The sequence below is a fragment of the Oryctolagus cuniculus genome, chromosome 11 (assembly GCF_964237555.1).
Source record: "Oryctolagus cuniculus chromosome 11, mOryCun1.1, whole genome shotgun sequence".
Classification (NCBI taxonomy): Eukaryota; Metazoa; Chordata; class Mammalia; order Lagomorpha; family Leporidae; genus Oryctolagus; species Oryctolagus cuniculus.
Window position 1 is genome coordinate 19,848,364 of NC_091442.1, and position 26,506 is coordinate 19,874,869.

The 26,506-nt window shown below is 46.6% G+C and overlaps 1 protein-coding gene across 2 annotated transcripts in view; it reads right to left on the minus strand.

Annotated features, from left to right (window-relative positions):
• DHX35 (DEAH-box helicase 35) overlaps positions 1-26,506 on the minus strand; it is a 74,459-nt gene that overhangs the window by 18,265 nt on the left and 29,688 nt on the right. For both annotated transcript variants that reach the window (XR_011379898.1, XM_002710767.5), the window contains exons 8-16: positions 25,735-25,794; positions 20,251-20,363; positions 19,369-19,465; positions 18,371-18,529; positions 14,071-14,281; positions 9,752-9,876; positions 4,794-4,848; positions 1,907-2,002; positions 706-800 (exon numbers count right to left, since the gene is read on the minus strand). Coding sequence is in view for 1 of the 2 variants with exons in the window: in XM_002710767.5 (XP_002710813.4) it covers positions 706-800; positions 1,907-2,002; positions 4,794-4,848; positions 9,752-9,876; positions 14,071-14,281; positions 18,371-18,529; positions 19,369-19,465; positions 20,251-20,363; positions 25,735-25,794 (1,011 nt within the window). In the remaining variant the exon portion in view is untranslated. The remainder of the gene's footprint in view (positions 1-705; positions 801-1,906; positions 2,003-4,793; positions 4,849-9,751; positions 9,877-14,070; positions 14,282-18,370; positions 18,530-19,368; positions 19,466-20,250; positions 20,364-25,734; positions 25,795-26,506) is intronic.

Below are 26,506 nucleotides of genomic sequence, written 5' to 3' on the forward strand. Positions count from 1 at the left end.
TCTGCCCACCGCACAGCCAGCTTCGCCCCTGTGCCCGTGACTGCTGCTTCTCGGGCTCTTCAAACAGGAGCTGCCCCGGAACTCGCCTCCGACCTCCCCCGGCAGCACCCTCACGTCCCTGGCGCTCTCCGTATCGATATTTTCCCTGCACAGTCTCTCTGGTGTTCACGCCCCTTCTCAGCACTGACGCCCATGCTCTCGGCAGGGCCTGGGCATCTCTTCAGCTCAACACCATCCTGACACGGCGTGGTACCCAGAATTGGCCTGCTGTGGTCAGGCACCTGACTCCCTTACGTCTCCAATGTGCCTACCAGGGTGTCTCCCAGAGCAGCCTGAATGACAATTTTCCTGATGGGAACCAAGAAGTCAGTAGTGCAGAGGTTAAGGTCTGGGGCTAAGAAGACTCTGAAAGCCAACTCCTCCCATTCTGGCTGTGCAACCAAGAATGAAGTTACCTAACCTTTCTGTGCCTCCACCTTTAAACTATAGTGACAGGATCTACACCTCCCTGGTTTCTGATGAAGAGAAAATGAAATGATGCATGTAAAATGCTTGGCACAACCTCAGGCACACAGTAAACACGGACGGTGTGAGCTGCTACTGTCTGCAGGGCTCTGTCTTCAACAGTTTCTGGGTAGCTTTAACACGTAAAGCCCAAAGCAAATGACACTGGAATGATTGGCTTGGGGAGAGAGCTGGACTTACTGCGTGAGACTTCTGGTTTGAGGGGACCACAAATACATTCTGGATCTGCATCATGGCCGCAATACTTAGAATTTCCTGAGAACAGCCAAAATTTCCTGTAAAACAAAAACCATGCTTGACGGAAAACAGACACAAAGGAGTGATGCTATCTTCTTTGTACTATACTGTCAACCAAGAACATTTTTATATAGCTTAATTTTTTAAATTTGTAGTTTTGAGTACAAAAATATTTCACCTGGCCAAATGGGATGTCCTGTGTGGGGCGCAATGAACAAAGTCTGAGAAAGGAGCTGCTATTCCACCTGCCATTGCGACACCACAGGGCTCTCACTGCAGGCCAAGGTAGGGGCTGGACTGGCCCTGTCACCAGACAGCTCAGCTCCACATCTGCTCTCTTAGGCGAACATTCCAGATACTCGGCTTCAGATATGACACTGAAATCTATGCGTATGAAGGGTCTTCAAAACATTCATGAAAAATTACTTGTGGTTTTCAAAAATTCTTTGCACCAAAATAATCTTATCCTTTAATTTCATTTTTATTACATTCTTCTTTATTTATTTTTTAAGTTTTTATCTATTTATTTGAGAGTTAAGGGCAGTGAAAGGGAGAGACAGAGAGAAAGGTCTTCCATCCCCTGGTTCACTCCCCAAATGGCTGCAACGGCTGAAGCTGCACCAATCCGAAGCCAGCAGCCAAGGAGCTTCTTCCAGTTCTCCCACACGGGTGCAGGGGCCCAAGCACTTAGACCATTTCCCACCACTTTCCCAGGCCATAGGAGAGAGCTGGATTGGAAGAAGAGCAGCTGGGACTAGAACCGGCATCCATATGGGCTGCGGGCACTGCAGGCAGAGGAATAACTTAGTATGCCACAGCACTGGCCCCAGTTAATTACATCTTTAAGGTAGTCAAATTCAGAGACTAGATGTGGGATGGTGGCTATTGGGGGCAGGGGAGGAAAGACAGAGTCAGTGCTAAATGGGCTGAGTGCCAGTGGGCAACTCAACAAAAAAGTTCCAGAGACGGATGGTGCTGGTGGCTGCACAACAGTGCAAATGGACTTAGTATCACAGAGCTATACCGGAAAAGAAGTGAAAATGGTGAATTTTATGTTTTCTATTTTTGTACCACAGTATGCCCTCTTGCCCACCTCCTCTAACAACCAAAACACAATCAGTGCGAGCTGTCAGGCTCCACCCACCTGACTCCAGCAGCATTTTAGCAAACATGGGATTCAAAGGAAACTCAGCTATCCTCAGGCCTAGCGGTTCAGTGAGGTGACAGTCTTTGTCCAGACCTGCCGTAAAAGCAAAAGAAAACAGAAGCATGTACCATTGTGTAGGAGGACGTACAGCTGCTCAGAGTACAAGATGATGCATGCTAAAAAGAGAACCCCAAAGATGACTTGTACACTATCAAACTCAGTGACACCAGAGTGCCATCACATTCAAAGAACTATCTGCTGAGCTCTAGGAAACCCAGTCTAACAGCTTCTATTCTAAGGAAATGCCCTGCAATCTGCTCAATTCCCCAGCCTCACTCTGCTGTTACCACTCCCCAGCCCTGCTCTTCCCAAGGCCCAACAACTACAGAGCCCCAGATACAAAAGCTGTCTTCCTTCCAGCCTACATCTGCCCTGAACTCCAGGACGCCCACCTGAGACCCCACCACTGCCCCTGCTGCTCCCCGTTCTGGTTCTTCCCCCATGCCCAGGACCCAACACACCAGAAACATCAGGATGGCACCCTGTGCTTTCTGCTCTCCTCAAACTTCGTGAGCAATGCCCAGGCCAGCAGCTCTGAACCTAACCCTAGTCCAGAACACCAGACGCCGTGTTCTGCTGCCGTCTGAGCACTTTCCTGAGCTGAGCAGCCTCCTTCCGTGTGCTGCCTTCCCTCCTTACCTCTCGACCACTTGGGTTCCCAAGACTCCTAAGATGTAAACTGCGGTCAGACTGATGAAAACAAGTGTCGAGGAACTCAGGGGAGGATGGAAAAACTCACTTCTCCTCTGCTCCAATACAATCACCTCTTTAAAGGTGGTAATGCACTTTGAAATGAAGTTAAATTGGAGATTTAGAAGAATAGGAAATACCTTAAATTTTATTCTGTTTGGAGGAAAATTAGTTCAAATGAAAAACTCCAATACAGACAATGTTCTCTCGCCCTCATTACAGATTATCCCAGGAAAACTTGCATCCAAATGCCTACTGTGTGCTTGAGAACAGGGGAGACACCTGTGTCAGCACAGTCCGGGCAGATCTCCTGCAGGCCCAGCTAAGGCCGTTCCATCACTGGACATCTCTGCAATCAGTGACTGGCTATTGCTTCACGGAGAGGACTCCCACCTCACCCACACGTAGGGAACTAACTCACAGTGGTGCGTGTGCCCACACACAGAGTAATTCCACATGGGACACAGACCCTGAATATAAGAGCCAAAGCTATAAAATTCTTAAGAAAATCTAAAAGTAAATGTTAATGACCACTGGTTAAGCAATAGTTTCTCAGACACAATACCAAAAGCACAAGTCTCACACTCACACATACATGCACATGTGCACACACAAACTAAACTATACAAAAACTTAAAAACTTTTGTGCTAGAAACATCAAGGAAGTGACAAGCCAGCCTACAGAAAGGGGAGGAATACTTACAAGTCCCATATGTGATAAGAAATTTGGACACAGAATAAAGAACTCCTCCAACTCCATACAAAAGGATAATATCCCAAATAAAAATGGGCAAAGAGTTTAAATGGACATTTCTCCAAAGAAGATATACACACAGCCAACAGACATGAGAAGGTGCTCAGCATCCGAGTCACCCGAGAAATGTAAACCAAAGCCAGGAGATACCACTTCCCCGCTACCAGGATGGCTTTTACACAAGAGACAGACAACAGCAGGTGCAGTGACAATGCGGAGAACTGGGACTCACACACTGCTGAGAGGAACATCCACCAAAAGCTTACATGCTTAATACCGCTCACAGCAACATTATTTACATTAACCAAAGAGTGGGGACAACCCAAATGCCCATCAACTAATGAATGGATAAAAATGTGTGACAGATCCCTCCAAGGGAGTATTATTCAGCAACAAAAGAAATGAAGCAGCACACAGGCTACACAATGGACAAACCTTGGAACACATCAAACCAAAGTGGTGTGTCATACTATGCGATTTAAGTGACATGTCCAGATTGGGAAAATCAGCACAGACAGAAGCAGAGGAACGGCTGCCTGGGGCAAGGGGATGCACGGGGGAATGGCAGCAAGTGCTAAGGGTCCGAGGTTTCTTTTTCTGGGGATAAAGGTGTTCTCTGAGGCTGTGGTTGTGACTACACCAAAAGCCACTAAGTTGTACACTGTAAATGAGTAAATTGTATGGTATGTGAATTATACTTTATTTAATAAAGTTTTTAAAGGGGGGAATCAAATCTTACAGAACAAAACTTCTACTGAAACTTATCAATGATGTGGACATTAAATTCACTTATATGCATTATATTCACCATTCACAAAGCGACAGCGCTTCCTGAGGGGATAAACGCAGGATATGATTTTCTCTACCTGAGGGTAAACACTGTTATTTTCAAACAACAAGTGAGCAGAGGTTCCTCCCTAAGATGTTGTCCTTGCCCAAACAATGCTGCAAATTGGTGGCCTACCCATTCCCCATAGGGAACCTCAGGACTGAAATGAAGGGGACCTGGAGAGAGAAACACTGGGTCCCAGATTTCAGGACGTGGTGGGAGACAAGAAAACAGGTCTGAGGAGGTGGTATCTGATATACTGGGAGGGAATCGTTGGTCTCTGGATGCTGGATGTCTCTTAGGAGTATGGCCTGGGGACAGTCATTAATAGCTACTGATGAACTGCTACACTTTATAGTCATTGTCATAACTGGTCTTCATGTACTGTTAGTCTAATTATGGTTCCAACTTCTTATTTCAATGAAGAGTGTCATTAAGAGGATAATATGTATTGACAGAACCAATGCCCCTTCTGTAGATTACTAAGAGCCTCAGAGTGATGGCAATTCACTACTGTCATACAGAATGGAGTAGGAGAGAAACAGGCGTACCTCCCAGAGCATAGAGTAACTCCAAAGCTTGCACCATCGACTGTGCTGGCGGGGGCTGTAAGAAACATAAAAATCCTCCTCAGGCAAGGGACATAGACATGTGAGCACTTCCCGCTCAAACCCCTCTCCCTCGAGCGGGCCCATCCCTCCAGGCTCCGTGCTTCTGCTGGTGCCCGCAGCACCTGTGACATGTCCTTCCCGGCCTTCTCCCAGCTCTAGTACAGCTTCGCCTTTCGAGCTCAGCTGATCAACTATGTCCCCCTGAAGCCCACCCTGTCGTCCTCTCCATCAGAGGTGATGGGTCCCCATCTTAAACTGCCTCCCCATTTCCCCCGAGCCTTCCTGGAACAGTTTTAATGTTTACTTCCCACTCTCAGCCCCCAGCACACTGGGAGCTCCTGGAGACTGCGGCACTTGTGGACCATTTACCTTTGCATCACCCGGAACCCCACTCCAAACCTCGCCTGTGGTGGGTTAGTAACATGGGTTGAGTTTGAATTTCTGAAAATAATGGATAACGCTAAACCATCTGAAGTTAGTCAGAGCTGGCATTGTGACCTCTGAGCTGATTCCCTGCATCCTTAGCCCCTTCTTGCCTTCCACAAATCTTCCTGAGGGCCTGCTAAGTACCAGGCAGCCATCATTATTTTCCTCTCTCTAAATTGTTTGGTTTCTGATAAGCCAAGTAATAAAATCATAGGACTTTTCAAATTCTGTAGCTTTTTTCCTAAATGCATTCACATAACAAACGTACTTCAAGCATCATGCTGTTTTAGCTCAATTTTTAGATGACAGAATTGAGTAGCAGGAAGTGAAAGACACTTGAACAAGCTGGTGGCAAAGCCAAAGGCTGAAGTCAGGCCTCATTTTTTCCACTCTACCTCACCCACTTTGCTTGCCAAGGAACAAAGTCAAACTTTTGCCTCCCACATCTTTCTCTGCAAAGAGGCAAAACACAATGGCTAAAAAGAGCTTAAACCTTCGGGGGATCTTTTATACTGAGATCATATGAGATTACAGGAATAGCAAAGTTCTGAATTGTTTTAAACAATCTCAGAACACAACTAGCAAGTGTAAAAGTATTTTTTGAGATACTGATCTATCATTTCTGACATCTGTTTTATCTCAAATGTGAGGCTTTCACATTTGTGGATCTAAGTACTACTCATCTGCTCTTTACAGTATCTCCCACAATGCTGTACATCAACAGTCAGAGGATGCACTTCCTCTATGCTTGTGTTAAGCACGCAATTGTTTTCTGGGGGAGGTGGATATTTGTTTATGCCTTCAATTCACCTCATTTACCATCACAAACGACATTAGGGACTTTACTGACTGAGAATCCAGGCTTGTCACAACATACCTATACAGATGGGCTTAAAATAAAGAGCTAAAATTTAAGTGTTCAAATCATTAAAAATTCTAGAAAGAAATTTCAGTGAATATGCCTGACTGACCCAGCTATGAGAAGAGCCTCATTCATACCAGAATAACTGCAGAGGGGTAGGCATTTTGTGCAGCGGTAAAGATGCTGCGTGCGATGCCCGCACACCATATCAGAGGGCCTGGGTTCAAGGTTCCCCTTCTACTTCCAGCTTCCTGCTAACGCACCTGGGCGGCAGCGTATGATAGCTCAGTAGTTAGGTCCCTGCCACCCACTTGAGACCCAGCTCCTGGTTTCAGCCTGGCCCAGCCCCAGCTGTCTGTGGGCATCTGGGGAGTGAATCAGCAGACAGAAGATCTCTCTCTGTGTCTGAACTGTCACTGCCCTTTTCAAATGAAATGAAAATAATTTTTTTAAATGAGTTAAAGTCATAAAGGCAAGGACAGATTTTACTGTGGATATGTTGGATATGTTTAGGATGCCTGCACATTTAAAATAACAAAAGAAAAACCAAGCAAAATGCAAACAACAGAAAAATGTTTCCAAGACAAAAATTAGTATCTTGGCCAGTGCCGTGGCTCACTAGGCTAATCCTCCGCCTTGCGGCGCCTGCACACCGGGTTCTAGTCCCAGTCAGGGCGCTGGATTCTGTCCAGGTTGCCCCTCTTCCAGGCCAGCTCTCTGCTGTGACCAGGGAGTGCAGTGGAGGATGGCCCAAGTACTTGGGCCCTGCACCCCATGGGAGACCAGGAAAGGCACCTGGCTCCTGCCTTCGGATCAGCGCGGTGCACCAGCCGCAGCGCGCCGGCTGCGGCAGCCATTGGAGGGTGAACCAACGGCAAAGGAAGACCTTTCTCTCTGTCTCTCTCTCTCTCACTGTCCACTCTGCCTGTCAAAAAATTTAAAAAAAAAATTAAAAAAAATTTAGTATCTTTGAAAGACTTTTTTTTTTACAAGATTTTCTCCTAAACCAACTTTTTTTTCCTAGGACTTTTATTTATTTGTTTTTTTAAAGATTTCTTTATTTCTTTTCAAAGAGTTAGAGAGAGAGACAGACAGAGAGACAGAGACAGAGAGAGAGATCTGCCAGGCCAAAGCCAGGAGCCAGGAGCTTCATCCTCCGACGTGGGTGGCAGGGGCCTAAACACTTGGGTCATCTTCTGCTGTTTTATCCAGGCCATTTTACAGAGAGCTGGATCAAAAGTGGAGCAGCCAAGACATGAACAGGCACTCAAATGGAATGCCAGCATCACGGGCAGTGGTTTTACTTGCTATGCTACAATGCCAGCCCCTTTTTAAAAACTCTTGAAAAGCATTAATTCTAATGGGCAAATGACTTAACAATTTAGAATACAAAGTGACCCAAAAATTTTTTTTAAAAATCTTGTATGAGATTGGTTGGCTTAACACAGAAATATTCATATGTGTTTAAATCCAATTGAAAAGTGATCCCTGTAAAAAATAAGAGTGGGACTAAGAGATGGAGATGTACAATTCGGCACACGCTCTCACGGACTTACACCTAAGGGTAAAGCTAAAAATTTGCCATGGGACTCCAAATTCCATTAAGTCAGCAGTTACTAATGCCATCTTACATGTTAAAGTGATCATATTAAGTGTGTAACTGATCATATAGATAGGAATAAATGTCAAAGAAATCACATATATAAGACCAAGTGTCTGCTAACAATAATTGATAGAATTACAAAGGAGAGCTGGCACGGCAGCTCACTAGCCTAATCCTCCACCTGCGGCGTTGGCACCCCGGTTCTAGTTCTGGCTGGGGCACCGGATTCTGTCCCAGTTGCTCCTCTTCCAGTCCAGCTCTCTGCTGTGGCCTGGGAGTGCAGTGGAGGATGGCCCAGGTGCTTGGGCCCTGCACCCGCATGGGAGACCAGGAGAAACACCTGGCTCCTGGCTTCAGATGGGTGCAGCTGCGCCAGCTGCAGCATGCCGGCCGTAGCGGCCACTTGTGGGGGGGGGGGGGGGTGAACCAATGGAAAAAAAAAAGGAAGACCTTTCTCTCTTTCTCTCTCTCTCACTGTCTAACTTTACCTGTGAGAGGGGAGTAACTACCTGTGAGAGGGGAGGGGAGAGGAGGGGAGGGGAGGAGAGAATGATCCAACATGGGAAGCAGGCCACACAGCAGACTCACAGTATGACAAGTGCCCTAAATAACACTGACCTCAGAATCAGCCCTTACGGCATTTGGATCTGGCTGAAAAGCCCATGAGAGCATCTCAGGCATGGAAAGCCAAGACACTGTGGCAAAAAAAAATTATCTACACGAAGGATCTCTGTGAGATCCCAGTGGAAAGAAGGGGCCATCAAAGAAGGAGGTACCTTTCTCTGAAGGGAGGAGAGAACTTCCACTTTGCTTATGACCCTGTCAAAATACTGAGGAGTCTGTGGACTCAAAAGGCTTCCATAGCCTTGGCAGCTCAGGACAAGAGTCTCAAGTGATCACTGACAGTATACATAAGAGTGTCAATTGTTAAATCAACAACAGGAGTCACTGTGCACTTGCTCCCCATATAGGACCTCTGTCCTTAATAAGCTGTACTATGAGAATTAACAGTAAAACTAGTCTTCAAATAGTACTTTATACTTTGTGTGTCTGTGTGGGTGCAAACTGTTTAAATCTTTACTTAGTATAGAGTTAATCTTCTGTATATAAAGACAATTAAAAATGAATCTTAATGAAGAATGCGATGGGAGAAGGAGTAGAAGGTGCGACAGTTTGGGGGTCAAGGGCTAGTATTGGGGGAAGAACCACTATATTCCATGTATCTATGAAATTTATATTTATTAAATAAAAGTTTTCTAAAATTAAAAAAAAAAAAAAGAGAACACTTAGGTTCACACCCAAACCTAAAAAAAAAGATAGTAGCCTTCCTCCTCCCATCTGCTCCCTCCCTCCTCCTCCTCTTCTTGTGGATAATCAAATTAGCAAAACTCTAAAAGGAAGTAACACGGCATGCGTGACAGGAGTACCCTGAGTTGGGCACTTCCACACTGTGACGTCCGCAAAGCAGTCTGGCCATGTATCGAGAACCTGCAAGAGAACTACGTCCTTCAGCCCAACAACTGCATCCCAGAAAGCTGCCTCTGGAAATAATCAGAAACAAATCAGATGCCAGGGTCTTCCCTGCAGCTCCAACTAAGCCCTCTGGCTCCCCAGCAGGTGGGACTCCTGCATCCAGGCCCATACACCTGTAACTCTCCAGCCCTCCTAACCTGGTGAAATCTTCCGTGGTTTCAAGTTTCACCTTAGCCAGGACTAAACTGGCTGGGGGCCCCTCCTTTGTCTCCCAGAGCACTGGCACACTGCTCTGTCATCACCACTAAGCAGTTTCCATCCCCCAGCAGTCAAGAGCAGGAATTATGTAAGAACAGGAATTGTGGCTGCCTTGTCTGGTCATTTTCCCCCATCCTGTGCACAGGGAAGAAAAGAATGACTGCACGCCCTGCCACTCTGTCCCACTTGGCCCCGGTGCACCCACTACCCCCCCCCCACACACACACACACATACACATACCCCCAGCTCTGGACAGCACATAAGGCAGGACTTACCGACATGAAGTGGAACCTGAGGACGTTGTCAATCCCCAGTGCCTTCAGCTGCAGGATGACGGGTGCCAAATTGCTCCGCTGCATCTCAGGAACAGTGGATTGAGGCAACTTGTCAAAGGCTTCCTCTGAGGAGGGGAAATCAGAACTGTTTGGGATCAGATGTGACAACCACTATGCCAAAGAGACAATTCCTTCTCTACTTTGAACAAGAGGCCTTAGGGTTCTGAGACCCAGTACACAGGATAGGATAAAAAGCTGTTTCTACAGTTAGGAAAGACCACTGCATCTATAAATACTCTCAACAAACATATTTGAACAAGATATCTTTACAAAGGTTTGTTCTTTTACTTTTCGATGTTGTTTTTTAAGTGCTTGTTGTCAGCAAGCACTGAAAACATTAAACCAAAGTAACAAGTATTTACGGAGTCACTAGTGATGCCCACTTACCATGATCTCTGATTGGGCCACAATAAGTTAAGGAGGCAACCGCTCATGTAAGCTGAGAAGTCTCAAAATAAACCCCCAAAATGGCAACGAGAACACAACAAATGACCAAATCAGATAAAGAGCAGGAGTTGTCCAAGCCTAACTTTTAAAATCAGTGAACCAAGCACACTGTGTCACACCCAGAATCGAGCACTGACCCAAACAGATTAATGAGTGCTTGTGTGGCCCATCCGGAACAGAGGTGACCTCAAACAGGAAAAAGCACAAGACACAGAGATCCTGAGAAGGGAGGAGCGGTAAAGAGGGGAATTCAGGAGGCCTTTTCAGGAAAGCTAGAAGAGGGCTGGGAAAAAAAGAGGGAGGAAGAGATGAAATCGCTTTTGTTGTATTCAGAAAGTGGGGATTACACAGAGAATGACCTCGCCAAATCCTCCCACATCAGTCAGCGTCTGAACTGATGCACACCCTCCATAAACAACACAAGGGTGCCCAACTTCCGTGTAGATCATCAAGCTTCAGGTGATGAAAGAAAAAAACAAACCCAAACAAAAGGTGTCAGGAAGAAAGAGCACTACCACTGAACTTCAGAAAGGCTTTTTTTGAGAAAAATGACAACCAACATTGTGTGGACTGACTGGCATAAATTGCCAAATGCACAGATCTCATGGAAGGTTCTAGATGAAAGGTGACAGCAGTGGTGCCAAACAGGGTTCTTGCTTTAGTCTGAAGAGCATCTGGGGCAGGATAACCACATTCTCCCAGGACACTACCACCCAGGGGAGAGGTCAAGCTATCAGCTGAGCACACTGCCCTGCGAAGAAGGTGCTTCCAAGACATCAGCTGAACTCCCCAGGGACTCAGAAGCTGCAGGAGCCGCAGGCAATCCCCTCGAGAGCTTCAGTGACCTCAAGGGACCAAGGAACAAGACCAGAAACAGTGGCCCGGTGGAGGAACGGCCTAGGTTTCTGTGAGTGAGGCCTGGGAAAGGAGTAAAACCCAGCTGCACAACGAGGGTACCTGGGGCAGCTCTGTGAGGCAGCAGCCACTTGAGGGGAGGTGAAGGACAAGAAGGATCCACAGACCAGAGAGAAAACAGCCCCAGGAAAGGTATCAAAGGTAGGTGTGGTGCAGGTGGGAAAGCAGGGGCCACGTCCAAGAAGAGCACAGTTCAGCGGGGATGCAGTGCAAGGTTGGTGTGGGCTATTTGCCAGAGCAGATGAGCAGAGGAAAAGTCCTGGAGGGTTCTGGGAAAATGTAGGCTCTAAGCAGGGTGTTGCACCTCCAGAAAGCTCAGCTGGAAGCCTACGGGCTGGGCACTACTGTACTCCAGCCCCAATGCCACCAGAATGACCTGTGCTAAGGGAGTCAGTGGCCTTTCACCCAAATCCACCTGCCTGTCTATAGCCCACATTCTATGAACTGATGTATTTGGTACATGAGATGATGCTGGCCATTTCCTCTTTAAAAGGAACTTGAGCTCCTTAAAAAGTTAAAATACAGAATTACACACACGATCCCAAAATACCCACAATAAATAAAAACAGACACTCAAGGACATACACACACACATTTTCACGGCAGCAACACTGACAACAGTCCAAAGGTGGAAACAGCCAAATGTCTCTCAACTGATGAATGAATAAACAAACGGTGGTTTATCTACAAAATGGAATATTACTCAACCACAAAAAAGAATACAGAACATGCTACAATAAAGCCTTGACAATACTATGCTAAGTAAAAGAATCCAGAAACAAAGGACCTGTATCGTAGGATTCCATTTCTTTGAACATCCCAGAGAGAGCCCCCTAGAGACAGAACACAGACTGGTGGTTTCCAGGCTGGGGGCTGGGAGAATGGGAAGTAACTGCTTAATGAATAAGGGGTTTGCTTTGGAATGACAGAAATGTTTTAAAAGTAGATAGAGGTGGTGGTACAGAGTTCTGTGAATATAATAAACGCCACTGATTCGTTCACCTTCAACTAGTTAATTTTATGTTATGTGAATTCACTTCAGTAAGTTATTTTCAAAAAGAAAAATATTTTGAAACTGCCCCTCCTCTGCATTTCAAGGCACTTTTTAATCCTGGTTCTCCTTTTCCACTCCAATCACTTCCCCCCAGCATCTGCAGGGGTTGCTCTTTCTTCTGTGGCTGGCTTCTGCCTATTCCCTCCTCTACATGAATGTTCCACACCCCCAAGCTCGCCTCCAAGCAGTTGCCCCTCAGTGTCTGCAGGGGATTAGCTTCAGGACCTCCCCGCTGCCAGGACACCACAACCTGCAGATGCTCAAGTGTCATATTTACACACCACCTACACCCATCCCATTTACTTGTCATCTCTAGGTGAGTTACAATACCTAATACAACGTAAGTACCATGTAAACACCTGCTATTCTGCATCGTTTAGGGAATAATGACAAGAAAAAAGTCTGCATACATCTTCGTTCAAGTATTTTCAACCCAAGCTGAGTTGATTGCATGAATGTGGAGCCCACAAACATGGACAGTGAACTGAACTTGTGAATTCCATCCCCTTGGCCTGGTTTGCTAAAATCTAATTTCCATCACCACCCTTCCCCTGGACAGCTACCAAGAGATTAGTATACCAGCCCCCCAGCAGATAAACGGGCCTGCTCTCTGCCGCCCAGGCTCCCTATTCTCTGTGGCAACCATACCGTACTGTAACACCCTGGTCTACCTCCACACCAGACTGTCAGACCATGAATTACCTATCCCTGACGCCCCAAGTCTTGGAACCACGGCTGGCATACAGAAGGTGCTCTGTAGCACTTGCTTAAAGAAAGTCAAATATTGAACAAGGACAACAATAACCAGAAAGCAAAGAGGTCAACAACAGAGCTAAAACCTCCAGACCGGTGGCTGCAGATAGATACTGGACAGAGGAGAAGAATTAACCACATCTCGGAAATAAATGTGGACAACTGGGGAAAATCTTGGTATCACTCTTCACAAAAGAAAAATGCAGAATAAGAAAGAGCAGCTCTGGGTACACCATTATCTACAGGTAAAGCCATATTTAAGCTAGGAGCTTAACACAGTGCAGGAGTTTACCAACTATCTGTTTTCTGTGAGTGAGTCTCAGCTCAGCAAAGATGTTCTGAACCAGACCTAAGAGTGGAATCCAGTCTGAGGGCCCACAGGATTCAGCAACCTCAGAATAAGGGAACAGAACACTGAGCTAAGGGAAAGGTAAGAAAAACAGGAGTGGGGACTCTGAGCCCACGCTACAGGGTCACTCGGCTACTGGCAGGCCTAGGCCCAGACATCAGGTTAGAATACAGATGCAGGCCGGCGCTGTGGCTCACTTGGCTAATCCTCTGCCTGAGGCGCTGGAATCCCATATGGGCGCCAGGTTCTAGTCCCGGTTGCTCCTCTTCCAGTCCAGCTCTCTGCTGGAGCCCGAAAAGGCAGTGGAGGATGGCCCAAGTGCTTGGGCGCCTGCAACCGCGTGGGAGACTAGGAGGAAGTACCTGGCTCCTGGCTTCGGATCGGTGTAGCTCCGGCCATAGCAGCCATTTGGAGGGTGAACCAACAGAAGGAAGACCTTTCTCTCTGTCTCTCCCTCTCACTCTACCTCTCAAATAAATAAATTAAAAATTAAAAAAAAAAAAAAGAATACAGATGCAACAGGTGGTAACTCAAGGGCTGGTTTCGACCAACAGGGAGTAGCAGCAAAGGAATGCTGTGTTTAGAGTAAGGAAGGCAGTGGGTAGACTGCATGGGGTCCTGGGTGGGAGGGAGGGCTGGATTTTATGCTAAGTTCTGCCATTAGGGGAAGTATCTGCTATGTTCTCCACCCAGCTGACCATGAGAAGAAGGTCAGAAACCCTTCAGGAAAGCCATACCAACCTGTATAAAGGCGGTAACACTTTCCCGAGCGGTTGCGCCCACCACGTCCTGCTCGCTGGTTGGCTGACGCCTGGGACACAGGCACCACCACTAAGCACTCAATTGCTGTCCTGGGATTGTAGGCCCGGAGCTTCACGAAGCCACAGTCGATCACATACACGATGCCACTGATGGTAATGGAGGTCTCTGCCACGTTCGTGGCCACGATCACCTAAGTTCCCCACAGAAAGAAGAAAACAAGAGAAGTCTTACTCTTTCCACTTTGAATAAACTGTTAACAATCCTCAAAGACTGAATGGTGCTTCCAGTGTTGAGAATCTGTCAGCAACAGTTTGGGACACATGAGAACACAAGCTTCAGGGCCAGGGTATTGTGGGTTTGGATTCTCCCTAACCCTATGGACAAGTTACTTAACCTCCTGAGCCCCCAGGGCTGCTGACGGGATTAAATAAGATGTATACATAAGGGGTGAGCATTGTGGCACAGCAGGTTAACACCCTGGCCTGAAGCGCCGGCATTCCATATGGGCGCAGGTTCAAGACCTGGCTGCTCCACTTCCTATCCAGCTTTCTGCTATGGCCTTGGAAAGCAGTAGAAGATGGCCCAACTCCTTGGGCCCCTGCACCCGCGTGGGAGACCCGGAAGAACCTCCTGGCTCCTGGCTTCGGATCAGCGCAGCTCTGGCCTTTGCGGCCAATTGGAGAGTGAACCATTGGATGGTAGACCTCTCTCTCTGCCTCTGCCTCTCCTCTCTCTGTGTAACTCTGACTTTCAAATAAATAAATAAATAAAGCTTTTTAAAAAAATGTATATATAAGGCAATTAGAGCTCAGAAATTGGGACATGGTAAATATTCACACAATCCAGGTAAATCAGCAACCTGTACAGGTACACTCACTTATCTGTTCACATTACAGCTACATCATTTCTCAGTTCTCTCTCTCAAGGAAGTGGTCTCAAGACACCCTCAGGCACCAAAATCCACAGATGCCCAAGTTTCTCATGTAAAAAGCTACAGTATTTCCATATGGCCTATGCACAGGCTCCCGTAAGCTCTAAATCATCCCTTGATTTCCTACAATATAAATGCTATGTAAATGTGTTATATTATCTAGGAAATGCTAACAAGGGGGGAAGCCTTGTTCAGTTGGGACGCATCTTCAGTCCTAATTGTTGAATCTGTGGATGTGGAAGCTGTGGATACAAAGGGCCAGCTCTGCTTTCTGAGGGGCTGCACTTGGCCAGGTGCTGCTCTAGCTCCTGGGGATATATGAGGAACACAGACAGGGCCCTCCTCTCCCAATTTACAGCATGAGCGTCTGGGGTGGAGATGTGGTAAAAAGAAACAAGTAGAAAATTTCAGAGGGACAAAATACAACCACGTAATACTGGTATGCAATGATACAGCAGAGACATGTACATTATATGCTCTAAGAGGACGATAATGGGGCATGCTGCTTTCAACCACATGGCCAGGGAAAGGCTCTCTGGAAGACGATTACGAGCGGAGGCCTGAGCAACAAGCAGCAGCCAATTCCACTCAGACACAAACAGGAGCACAGCTCAAAGGTAGGAGTACAGAGCACAGATTAAGTACATGAGGTTGCAGGGAGAGGCCAAGGCCCCTCTAAATCATCCCTTGATGAGACGTGTGCTCTCTGAAACTCCTGGGATAGTTGGCTTGTATTCCAAGTACACCAGGGGCTGCTGCTGTGGTTTCTCAGCATCAGGAAACAAGTATATACACTGAGAACTCTTCACAGGTACTCTACGTCTTACTGATCATTTGATCAAACTCATTTTGTAGAGGTCGGCCCTGCGGTGCAGCGGATTAAGCAGCTGCTTGGGACTCCAGCATCCCATACCAGAGCACTGGTTTGAGTCTGCTCCCCTGCTTCTGATCAAGCTTTCTGCTAATGCACCCTGCAACCCGCATGGGAGACCCAGAGGCAGTGCAGGGCTCCTCACTTTGGCCTGGGCCAGCTGTCACAGGCATTTGGGGAGTGAACCAGCACACTGAAACACACTTTCAGGACTAACACTGTGGCACAGTGGGTAGAGATGCCACCTGCAATGCCAGCATCTCATAGGCACCAGTTCATTTCTCAGCTGCTGTACTTCCAATCCAGCTCCCTGTTAATGGCCTGAGAAAAGCAGCAGAAGATGGCCCAAGTACTTGGGCCCCTGACACCCACATAGGAGACCCCTATGAAATTCCCAACTCCTGGTTTCAGCCTGGCCCAGCCAGGGCCGCTGCAGCCATCTAGAGAGAGAATCAGTGGATGGAGATCTCTCTCTGTAACTCTGCCTGATAAATACATAAATAAATCCTTCAAAAAATGTGCTTTCTCTCTCTCCCTGCCTGTTATCAAGATGAAAACAAACACTGTTTAAAAATCATTTTATAGGCCGGCGCCGCGGCTCAATAGGCTAATCCTCCGCCTAGCAGTGCCGGCACACAGGGTTCTAGTCCCGGTCGGGGTGCCGGATTCTGTCCCGGTTGCCCCTCTTCCAGGCCAGCTCTCTGCTGTGTCCCGGGAGTGCAGTGGAAGATAGCCCAGGTCCTTGGGCCCTACACCCGCACAGGAGACCAGGAGAAGCACCTGGCTCCTGGCTTCGGATAAGCGCGATACGCCGGCCGTGGCGGCCATTGGAGGGTGAACCAATGGCCAAAGGAAGACCTTTCTCTCTGTCTCTCTCTCTCACTGTCCACTCTGCTTGTCAAAAAAAAATCATTTTATAAAATGATCATTTTAATAAAATATTCCTACCATTTTTATGTATTTGAAAGTTAAGAGTTTATATCATAAAACCACCTATCTAAAAGTTGCTATTACTTATGTTTTACAACTTCAAAAACTGAGACTTGAGGTTAAGTAACTCATCCCAGAGAACACAGTAACTCAGTGATGGAAGCCAGGCCTGCTTGGTTGACTTGAGTTGCCCTGTCCCTCTGGTCCAGACTCTGGGCCCTCTTCCAAGTGGTCTGAAGTTGGGAGTGGATTCTCAGACTCCCTCGTCTACTTCATTTTCTGCCACCTGTTGATAAGTAGCAACTACAAGCTGACTTTGAGCATTTCTCATCTAATGGCAGAGAAAAGCGTATTAAGGCACACAAGGGTGGGGAACAGGAGACCAAGGAACAACAGGTAGACTGGCTGCCTGCTGGCTCCCTCTAACCATTCTTCCCACCACACCCTACCTCACCCCAATTTCAAGGCTAAATATTTGAAAGCCACACCTCAAATTAATTGATTTAAACTTGGCTCTATAGGCAAACTGATACTTAAAGCAAATGGTTTAGCAATCACGGATAGTGACTTATCTATTGTTCCCAACTGACCACAATCCACCAAAACAGTCCCATATGCCAAGGTAGTATTGCATCATGGGAAATATTGGGCAGGGAGAAGAGAAACAAAGAGAAGACACAGGCTCTGATAACTACTGTCAGAGGGACCCTTCTGTGGGGCAGGCTTAAGTATGTTCACAATATTTATTTATTGTGTGCTCTTAGATTTACTATACAGAGGCATGAATCTAACATTCTCAAAAGAAACCTTCCCGTTTACTAAGTTTTACTTCAAAAAAAAAAAAAGAGCCGGCGCCGTGGCACACTTGGCTAATCCTCTGCCTGTGGCACCAGCATCCCATATGGGCACCGGGTTCTTCTAGTCCCAGTTGCTCCTCTTCTAGTCCAGCTCTCTGCTGTGGCCCAGGAGGGCAGTAGAGGATGGCCCAAGTTTTTGGGCCTGGGCACCCACATGGGAGACCAGGAAGAGGCACCTGGCTCCTGGCTTTGGATGGGTGCAGCGCCGGCCGTGGCGGCCATTTGGGGAGTGAGCCAACGGAGGGAAGACCTTTCTCTCTGTCTCTCTCTGTCTATAATTCTACCTGTCAAATAAAAAAAAATAAAATTCCAAACTCAATCTGAACACAGAATAGTGATTACCAGAGGCTGGTAGAGGCAGGAGGGGATAGGAATTTAGATGACAGGCAGCAAAGTAGTCAAACAGAAGGAGCAAGTTCCTAGTGTCACACAGTATAGAGGGGTGACCACAGCTCACCACAACCCAGTATATATTGCACGAGCCAGTAGAAGGAGCTCCAGACTCCAAACACAAAGTAACATCAAAAGAGATTTGATCAGGACACACTGTATACATGTCATAAAGTATTACATTGTATCCCATATTACATATAATTACATATTAGTAAAAACTTCTTAATCCTTCTAGTACATAACAAAGGGGCACTAACAGACGGTTGCGAACACTCGGGGTCATCAGAACAGCCTCACCTTTCGGACGCTGCGTGACACCCTCTCAAACACTTTCATCTGCTCAAACGAAGGCAGCCCTGCATACATGGGGAGGATCCGGAGGTGTTTCTTCATGCCTGTGCGTGCAAGCGCCCGAGCCTGCTCCATCAGCATAGACACAACGGTTTCGACCTCTTCCTAAAGAGCATTGACCCGGGAACCAAAGAAACAGACCACTTTTGAGCATGTCATTTTATTCTACTGAAAGAAAAGGCAAGTTAAGCTCAGGAGTTTAATTTTGGAAAGACTGGTAAATGTCAGAGCTGTCACGTTCCTCTCTGGGACGATACATAATAACTGCTACTGAACGATGTTCCAGTGGAGTGAAAATCTGCAACTGCGATATCAACTCCTAAACTATCTGCAGAGAAGAGTTCCCAATAAATAACAACAAACACTATCTGACTCAGCTCTTATGTACCGGGGCAAACCAGGCATCTCATGCACACAGACAAGTTGTGGCATATAACATTATTATAAGCTCTCCCCAGCAGAGATTGCCGGACTGTGGAAAATGTTTGCAGTGGAAAAGATGATAGCTGGAGGGTAGTTCTGAACGTGCTACAACCCTGAGTGAGTACTTGGGATTGTCCCATCATTTTTCTAGTCACGTGGCCACTGACCACCCCCAGGATGAGCTAGAAGTGCTGACTGGGAAAAGGTACATGGCGGCAACACACATGCAGCACAGTGCCCCAAATACAACATCCACTGCCTCAACTACCCACTTTACTTAGGAACTGGGTAACAAATTTTAAATCCATTTAACCCTCCAGAGAGCAGGGGCAGGTGCTAAACACTTCCAGATGAGCAAGTCAGATAAATGACATCGACCCAAACAAGTTTTCGTTCAATAAAGTAACCCCAAAATATAACACAAAGTGAAATAAGTGGCTGAGCAGAGTAACAGGGCTCTGTATCAGTCCTGGTGCTGCCTTAACAAGTCTGTTCACCACTGAGAGGTCCCCGGGCATTACCTGGCCAGTGAGAAATGCTAATATGTCTCCATCTGCCTCTGTCTGATGAATTTTCACCACAGTTTCCACAGTTGATTTGATATAATCTGGAACAGGACTGAAAAGACGTATGGGATAAATTCATCACCAGAATATGCTTGTTAATCATAGATCATTTACCCTCATGATCCAGCAACAAAGCCTCACAAAAGTTGGCTTGGGCCTGCCCAGCAGGTAATTAATATAGAGATACATTTTTTTTAATTCTCTTTTACAATGCAGCATTCAAAAATATCCAATAATTATATCTTAACTACTATTATTTAGCTTTATATGCAAAGAAACATAAGTAATACACACATGTAAACAGATGTGTTACTTTTAACATGCAAAGATGCTAGGCCAGTGAAAATCAGGAGTTGTGCTGCCAGGACTGAATCCCACTCTCCTAGATAATTTTTTTCCAGCCAGAACAACTCAGAAGCCAAGTTCACAACTCTCTGGATTGTCTGCCACTGGACCAGGCTTCCAATCTTTGTTTGCCCAGTGATTAAATACAGGAACAAGGATGGCCTCTTTCTTGTCCCAGGGCACTCCCCCCAAAAATGCCAAACAGGGCTTCTTGCTAAGGATCCAGAGAGCTGAGACCCAGATGATGGAAACCAACAATACCGCCCCCAATGATAGGTGGCTTTGTAAACCTCAGGTCTGAAACTATCAAGTCCCCTTCCTACTCTGCTCTCATGGACATTTGCACATCAGAACATTCAATCGGTGACAGGAGACACAAACACGCTCCTCCCCTTCACCTCTGAGGCTGTAAGCAGACGCAGCTCCCTGTCATTCTGCACATCAGGCCTATTCCACTAATCACTCCCAGCAAGAATTCAAGCATTATCAAACCTTTGAAGGTAAAAGATATCCACTGGGAATGTTCGCCCTTCCACTGTCAGGATCACACACGTATCCCGGGCTGGGTCACTGGTTTCATTCTGATTAAAGAAATCTCGAAATTTCTATAAAAAAAAAATCAATTCTTTATTTCTCTAAAAAATGTTCATAGTCATTCATAAAAAAATACTAAAATAAAACTGGTGAGAAGAGAGGGTGACAAGGATTACATATGTGTAATACAAATCAGTGGATGCAAAACAATTTTTAAAATTCACATATTTCTTCTTGAAATTATGGGAAACCACATTCCAATGACTCTTTATTGAACCTTTGATAAAATTACAAAGGTTAGATTTTAAAGTGTGTTTAGTAATACACCTGAGTTAACATGTAGTTATGGTATTATTTATTTTATTACTATCCCCTGTATTTTACAGAACCAAAGGCCGGGTCAAAAGCTGTAATTCAAGTTTAACACAATTAAGGCAGGCTGGTGTGTAGCTCTAACCCAAGAGCACAGACAGATCTGGTGACACATGGTTATAATTCATAAAGGAAACTTCCCTTCTGTGAACAGCAGGTATTTCCTGGCACTGCAGTTACTGATACATACAAGTAACCACTGTGACTTTCCAACAGATTTTAGGACGCCCGAAGGCAGGGTCAGTAGCTTCTCCAGCCTTGTATGTCACACAGGTGCCACACAACGCTCAGAATGGGGCAGGTCTGCTGCAGGGTCAGACCCTGCTCTGACACTCCCACAGTTCCCGATAGGAGAAGCCGCTCTTGGAAGTTTCCCCCAAAGAGCTGGCTACATCGCACTCAATGGCACTTAATCACCTGATCTGCAGCCCAGAGAGAGGCAGGGACTGTGAGTTCTGGCCAACGAGGAGGGAAGGAGACACCACTAAAGACCCCATCTTGGAAGATATGATCACCAGCTACCCAGAGAAGCCAAGACTGAGAAAAGTGCTCAGTGACAACACTGGCAGGTGAGTGAGCAGGAGACAGGGGACAGAGACCCTGTGTGTGTGTGTGTGTGTGTGTGTGTGTGTGTGTGTATGGTGGTAGGGAGGTGCCCAGTATCTGATTTTGAATGACCTTCCAACTATATTCCAGTCTCCCTGAAGCTTGGCTCTGCAATTGTCTGCTCTGCTTCCCTATTTGGTGTCTTTACAAAACAAGCCCATCCCTGCTGCTGAAAACCCAGGAGTCTAGGAGCCACATTAATGAACTGCACCAAACCCAGAGTGAATGGGTTCGAGGGGTACTTGAGTAGATTGGTTTTAACAACAGAACACTAGGATGCTCCACACCAACCTCAAAGTTGCATCTGGAAGGAGTAAGCATGGACAAAAGTGCCTCACACCACAAGAGTCCCCTGTGCTGTGCCCAGCTGCACACAGCGGCCCTCTTCATGGTCCTCTAGGGGAAATTTCCTTCAAGTCACTTCTGCTGCCTTCCTGCATGCTTATGAAATGCACAGCACAGGGGCAGAAGTGAGGAGCCAACAAGGGAGAACAGAGCCCCCCACATACCCACAAAGAGAAAACAGCCCTGAGCAGACAAATGCAACGAGAGCCCTACACGAAACAAACCAGAGGCAGATGACCAGAAAAGACCTGCAAGCTACAATCTGGGAGAATGACAGGGCAGTAACCACCGGCTCTCCGGGAAGCATTCATGGAGGCAGCAGATCCCTTGACTGAGCATTAGGAACAAGGGGGACCATCGCTGGCTGGGAACAGGAAGTTTCCCTCAGGATGACAGCAGAGCTGGATGAGGATGTAGAAGGTGTTCCTAAGAGAAGAGACAGCCCATGGCCACACCATTCTCTACCCTGCGAGGTAGAGCAAGGGAGGACAAGCAACCAGCAAAGGAGTGCAAGCAGAAGCCACCAAGGAAGACGAAGAGAGGGGAGAGGGCAGGACTCCAGCAGCTGCATGAGAAGGAGGATGACTTCCAGAGCATTTAAGATTTTAAAGCCATGCAGACAGGGAAGAGGAGAACGCCCTGATAAGTCTGTGTGAGTGGATAGCTAACCTGAGCCGCTAAGGAGTAGGTGCTGCCAGATGTCAAGGACAGGGTTAACTGTGAACCTACGCTTCCTCTTTATTTGGAAATATCAAATACACATAAAAGCAAATAAATATGAGCATCAACAGTGCAGGAAGCTTGAGGCAGAATCAAGAAACTGGGAGAGTGGGGCCGGCACCGTGACATAGCAGGAAAAGCCGCTGCCTGCAGTGCCAGCATCCCATATGGGCTGTTCCATTTCCAATACAGCTCTCTGCTACGGCCTGGGAAAGCAGCAGCAGATGACCTGAGTCCTTGGGTCCCTGCACCCACATGGGAAGCCCTGGAGGAAGTTCCTGGCTCCTGGCTTTGGATCAGCACAGCTCCGGCCACTGTGGCCAACTGGGGAGTGAACCAGCGGATGGAAGACTTCTCTCTCTCTCTCTCTCTCTCTCTCTGAGAGAGTGAGATGAGTTCAACACACATAGAAAAGCAGAGTCTGAGTTGGCTGAAGGATGTGGCGCCACCCAGATGTAGACTTACAGCGAGACCTCACATCACAGAGGAAGGGCCCTGTCTGTGAAAGGAACTTCAAGTGGTGTGGACATTTGCAACAGCTTCTTCCCCGGAAGATGCTCTGACCTAACACCAGGAGCAGGCTGCCGCAGCCATATCTAACCAACACACCCACCCCGGGGCCAGCCTCCCCTAGCCCAGCAGATCAGCCCAGAGTGGGACTTGACCCCAGCTGACCCCAAGTTCCTTCTCCAGGAATCTGGTAAGAGAAAGCAATCTAAGTAATGGATTTGAGACAAAAAAAAAAACAGTGGATGCCCCAGTAATCGTATTTTCTGCTACGTGAATGAAGTGCACGAGCAAAACAGTATCCTGTGACACAATGGTCTGTCCGTACTTGGTAATTATACCCAGCCATGTTATATAATTGCTTACTTAATTGTGCTCATATAAACAAAACAGCTAAGCTGCTCAAGGTGACGACCCAATCAGCCCTCATCAAACTGCTTAGCTTCCTTCCCGCCCCAGGGGATGGAAACCACAGCAGGTGCAATCCCACCCCTCTGGGCAGCATGGAATTCTTCAAAGACCCAGCACCTGCTGAGGGTGAATGCTCAGTCCCCTCAGCCTCTAGATCATAAGCAACCTGAGCCACCCCCTGTCCCATGCCCACACAGTCTTCTTGACTCATGCCCTCCTCAGTCCACTCAAACCCTTCCTCCCTACCCCCTCACTCGCATGAGAACATGCAAACCACACCTGACACAGGCCTCATCCATCCACCCTGCCCCTCACACAGGACCAAGTCACACACAAGTACCTGCCTGCTCCCTCACAGGGGATGTTCAGGAGGGGTGGGGATGGAGGAAGGAACTGCTATAGCCTCCCAAGGGCCCAGAGGAGAGCTGCCCAAGTGCCAGCAGCCCCACCTCCCAGCACACAAGTACGACAAAGGCCTGCAGCTGTCTTTCTCTTAAAAAAATAAAACTTACTTCCAGAAAGTCAGTTCCAACAACTACTACAGGCAGAACTAATTTGTTAAATCTCTGCGCCACACCAAAAGACAATGAAGGGCACTTGTGAGCAATTAGTAAGTATTAATTTACAAGAAATCTAAGAAAAGAATTGGCTATTACAGTTTTCAACACAATAAGACCTGTTTGGAATCACTTTGAAATGTGATCAATAATTTTTAAAAGAGAGAGAGGCAAGTGAGGAAGATAAAAGCGATGCTTGGTGCATCTCTGGTCACAAAGGAGCTAACTGGAGGTGGGGTCACCCGGAGTCCTCAACAGAGCATTCCAGTAGATATCAAGTGTGAAGGAGATGAGAATTAGTCAAAGGAGGAACACAAATGTCACCATGGGCAGACGAACACAACAATACCCTACAGCCAGTGAACAGGTGAGGCGCACATGTAGGATCTCTCTCAGCCAAAGTGTTTTTTCTAAGCTGTTCTGCTTCCCTAAAGCCACAAGGAGGCCAGGAGCCAGGCCCTCTTGACATCACCTGCTTTACAGAACTGGTCTTCTGAGCAGCATGTTCACATCTACCCTCTTCCACACAGCACCAAGAATGATCTTCCTAGAACCCAAAAATCATCAAGTCACTGCCCTGCCCATACCCTCCTATGGTTCCCAACCAGGTGCACAACGGAGTTCATCTATCTTTCCTTAGCTGTAAGGCCTTCCAACATACAACTCCTGTCAATCTCTCCACTTCAATTTCCCATTGTTTCTCGTTCAATCAAAATTCATCCCACCCAAGCACCTACGCTGTGCCAGACACTGTTTTAGGTGGAGAATACAGGATAATAAACTTCGTGGAGTTTACCACTTAGTGATGAGAGACACACAACAAACACTTGGGCATGCAAACCAAGTGAGGCAGCGGTGAGTGCTGGGCACATAGAGCAGCAGAGGCGCTGTTTTAGGTAAGATGGTCAGGAAAGGTCTCTCAAAAGCAGGTAAAAGCTGATCAAGACGAGTGAAATGAGGGAAGTCATGAGGATGTCTGGGGTGGGATGGTCCCCCAGAGCAGAGCATATCTGAGCAGCTACAGTGTAGGCAGCACTGGACAGGGTGAAGGGGAAGAAGTCAGAGTGGTGTTTCGGGGATGGATCACCCACACAGGGCCAGGCAGGCAAGATGACACTCATGGCTCCTTGAACACACGGCTTCACATCCCTATCATTCTTACATGGTGTCCTGCCCCACCTCTGCCCATCCAGCAAATTTCTGTGACTCTTTCAAGTCCAGCTGGGGATGTCAACTCCTCTGAAAGTTTCTGGACACCTCCCAGCCAGCTGGAAGTGAGTGCTCCTCTTTGGCTGCCGCAGCACCTTGAACACACTGCTCTACAAGCAGCTGTTAATGTGTCTGCATCCCCCAGGAGGCAGAGTGTATGATCACTGTCAGCTAGCACCATGCTTAGTGTGTGTGTATGCAGAGCCAAGTGGCCAGAAGTCACTGTAGAGATGAACGGCTGTTAGAGCTAAAATATCAGTCATTGAGGAATAAAAATAATGTATACTTGGCCAGAAAATAATTTTAACATGGAAATTATACATACAGGGAACTCTTCAATTGCATAAAAAAAATCTAAATATGTGCTATCGTCATAAATAAATTCAAGAACTAAAGCCTCATACTGAAAAGAGCAGTAAAAAGAAGCTGCTTGTGTGAAAAGAAAGACAGCATGTAGAGAAACAAAACAAGCAGGCAGTTATGAACTTACTTAATTACAGGCTAATTTCCACCCACAGCTGAAAAGGAGGCTGCTATGATGATATGGAATCTAGGACATGAGATGGCTACAAGAGGAAGGCAGGCCACTCTGTCAAAGATAAGCTCTCGCTAGATGTAACTTTCCAGGCACGTGTCCAATGATTCCAGTGTGTATACGTGTGTGTGTGCATGGGACAGTGGGGGAGGGGGTTCCATGGGGAAGGACTGCTCTTACTTCTGCATCCAGGGTGGCTGAAGCCACAATCAGTCGGAGATCCCCTCGCTTTTTCTGAATCTGAAAAAGAACATACCAGGAACCAATGGTAACAATGCAATGCTTATGACCTCAAAACAATCCTGCGTGTGTATTTTAGGGGGACAAGGAGCTGATAAATGAAGTAAGAATGACCACCAATTAATAACTGTTAATATCATAAATAAAAGTGGGCTAATACATTATTGCTTCTCATTTTGCAAATTAGCAGGATTCTCCTAAAGAAGAAACAAAGAAAAATTCCAGAAAGTATAAAGGGGTCTTAGGACCTGAATTTGAATTTACTAAGAATAAAACCATCATTTCCTTACACCTGGGTCTTGGAATATTGCCTAAGTATACAAAGTTAAAAACATGAAAAAGTATATTAAAAGCAAAGGAAAACATGGACATTAACAGTTATCCCAAGAAACGGGTATTCAACAGGCATAAAAGAAATAATCAAATAAACTATAGCAAAAATATACACCAAAACAACAGGAGCTAAGATTTTCTTTTTTGATCTATCACACCCCAAGGATTTATTTTTTAGGCTAATATTCAGTATTGGCAAAGGTTCAATGAAACAGGCCTTCTTACTCTACTGTTCCCAGTGATAACTCCTCTCAAGGATAATAATGTCCAATCTTTGGTCAAGGAAGAAGATAAAGAAAATAGCAGCTGGGGCCAACGCTGTGGCATAGCAGGTTAATCTGGAGCCTGCACTGCCAGTATCCTGTATGGGCGCCGGTTT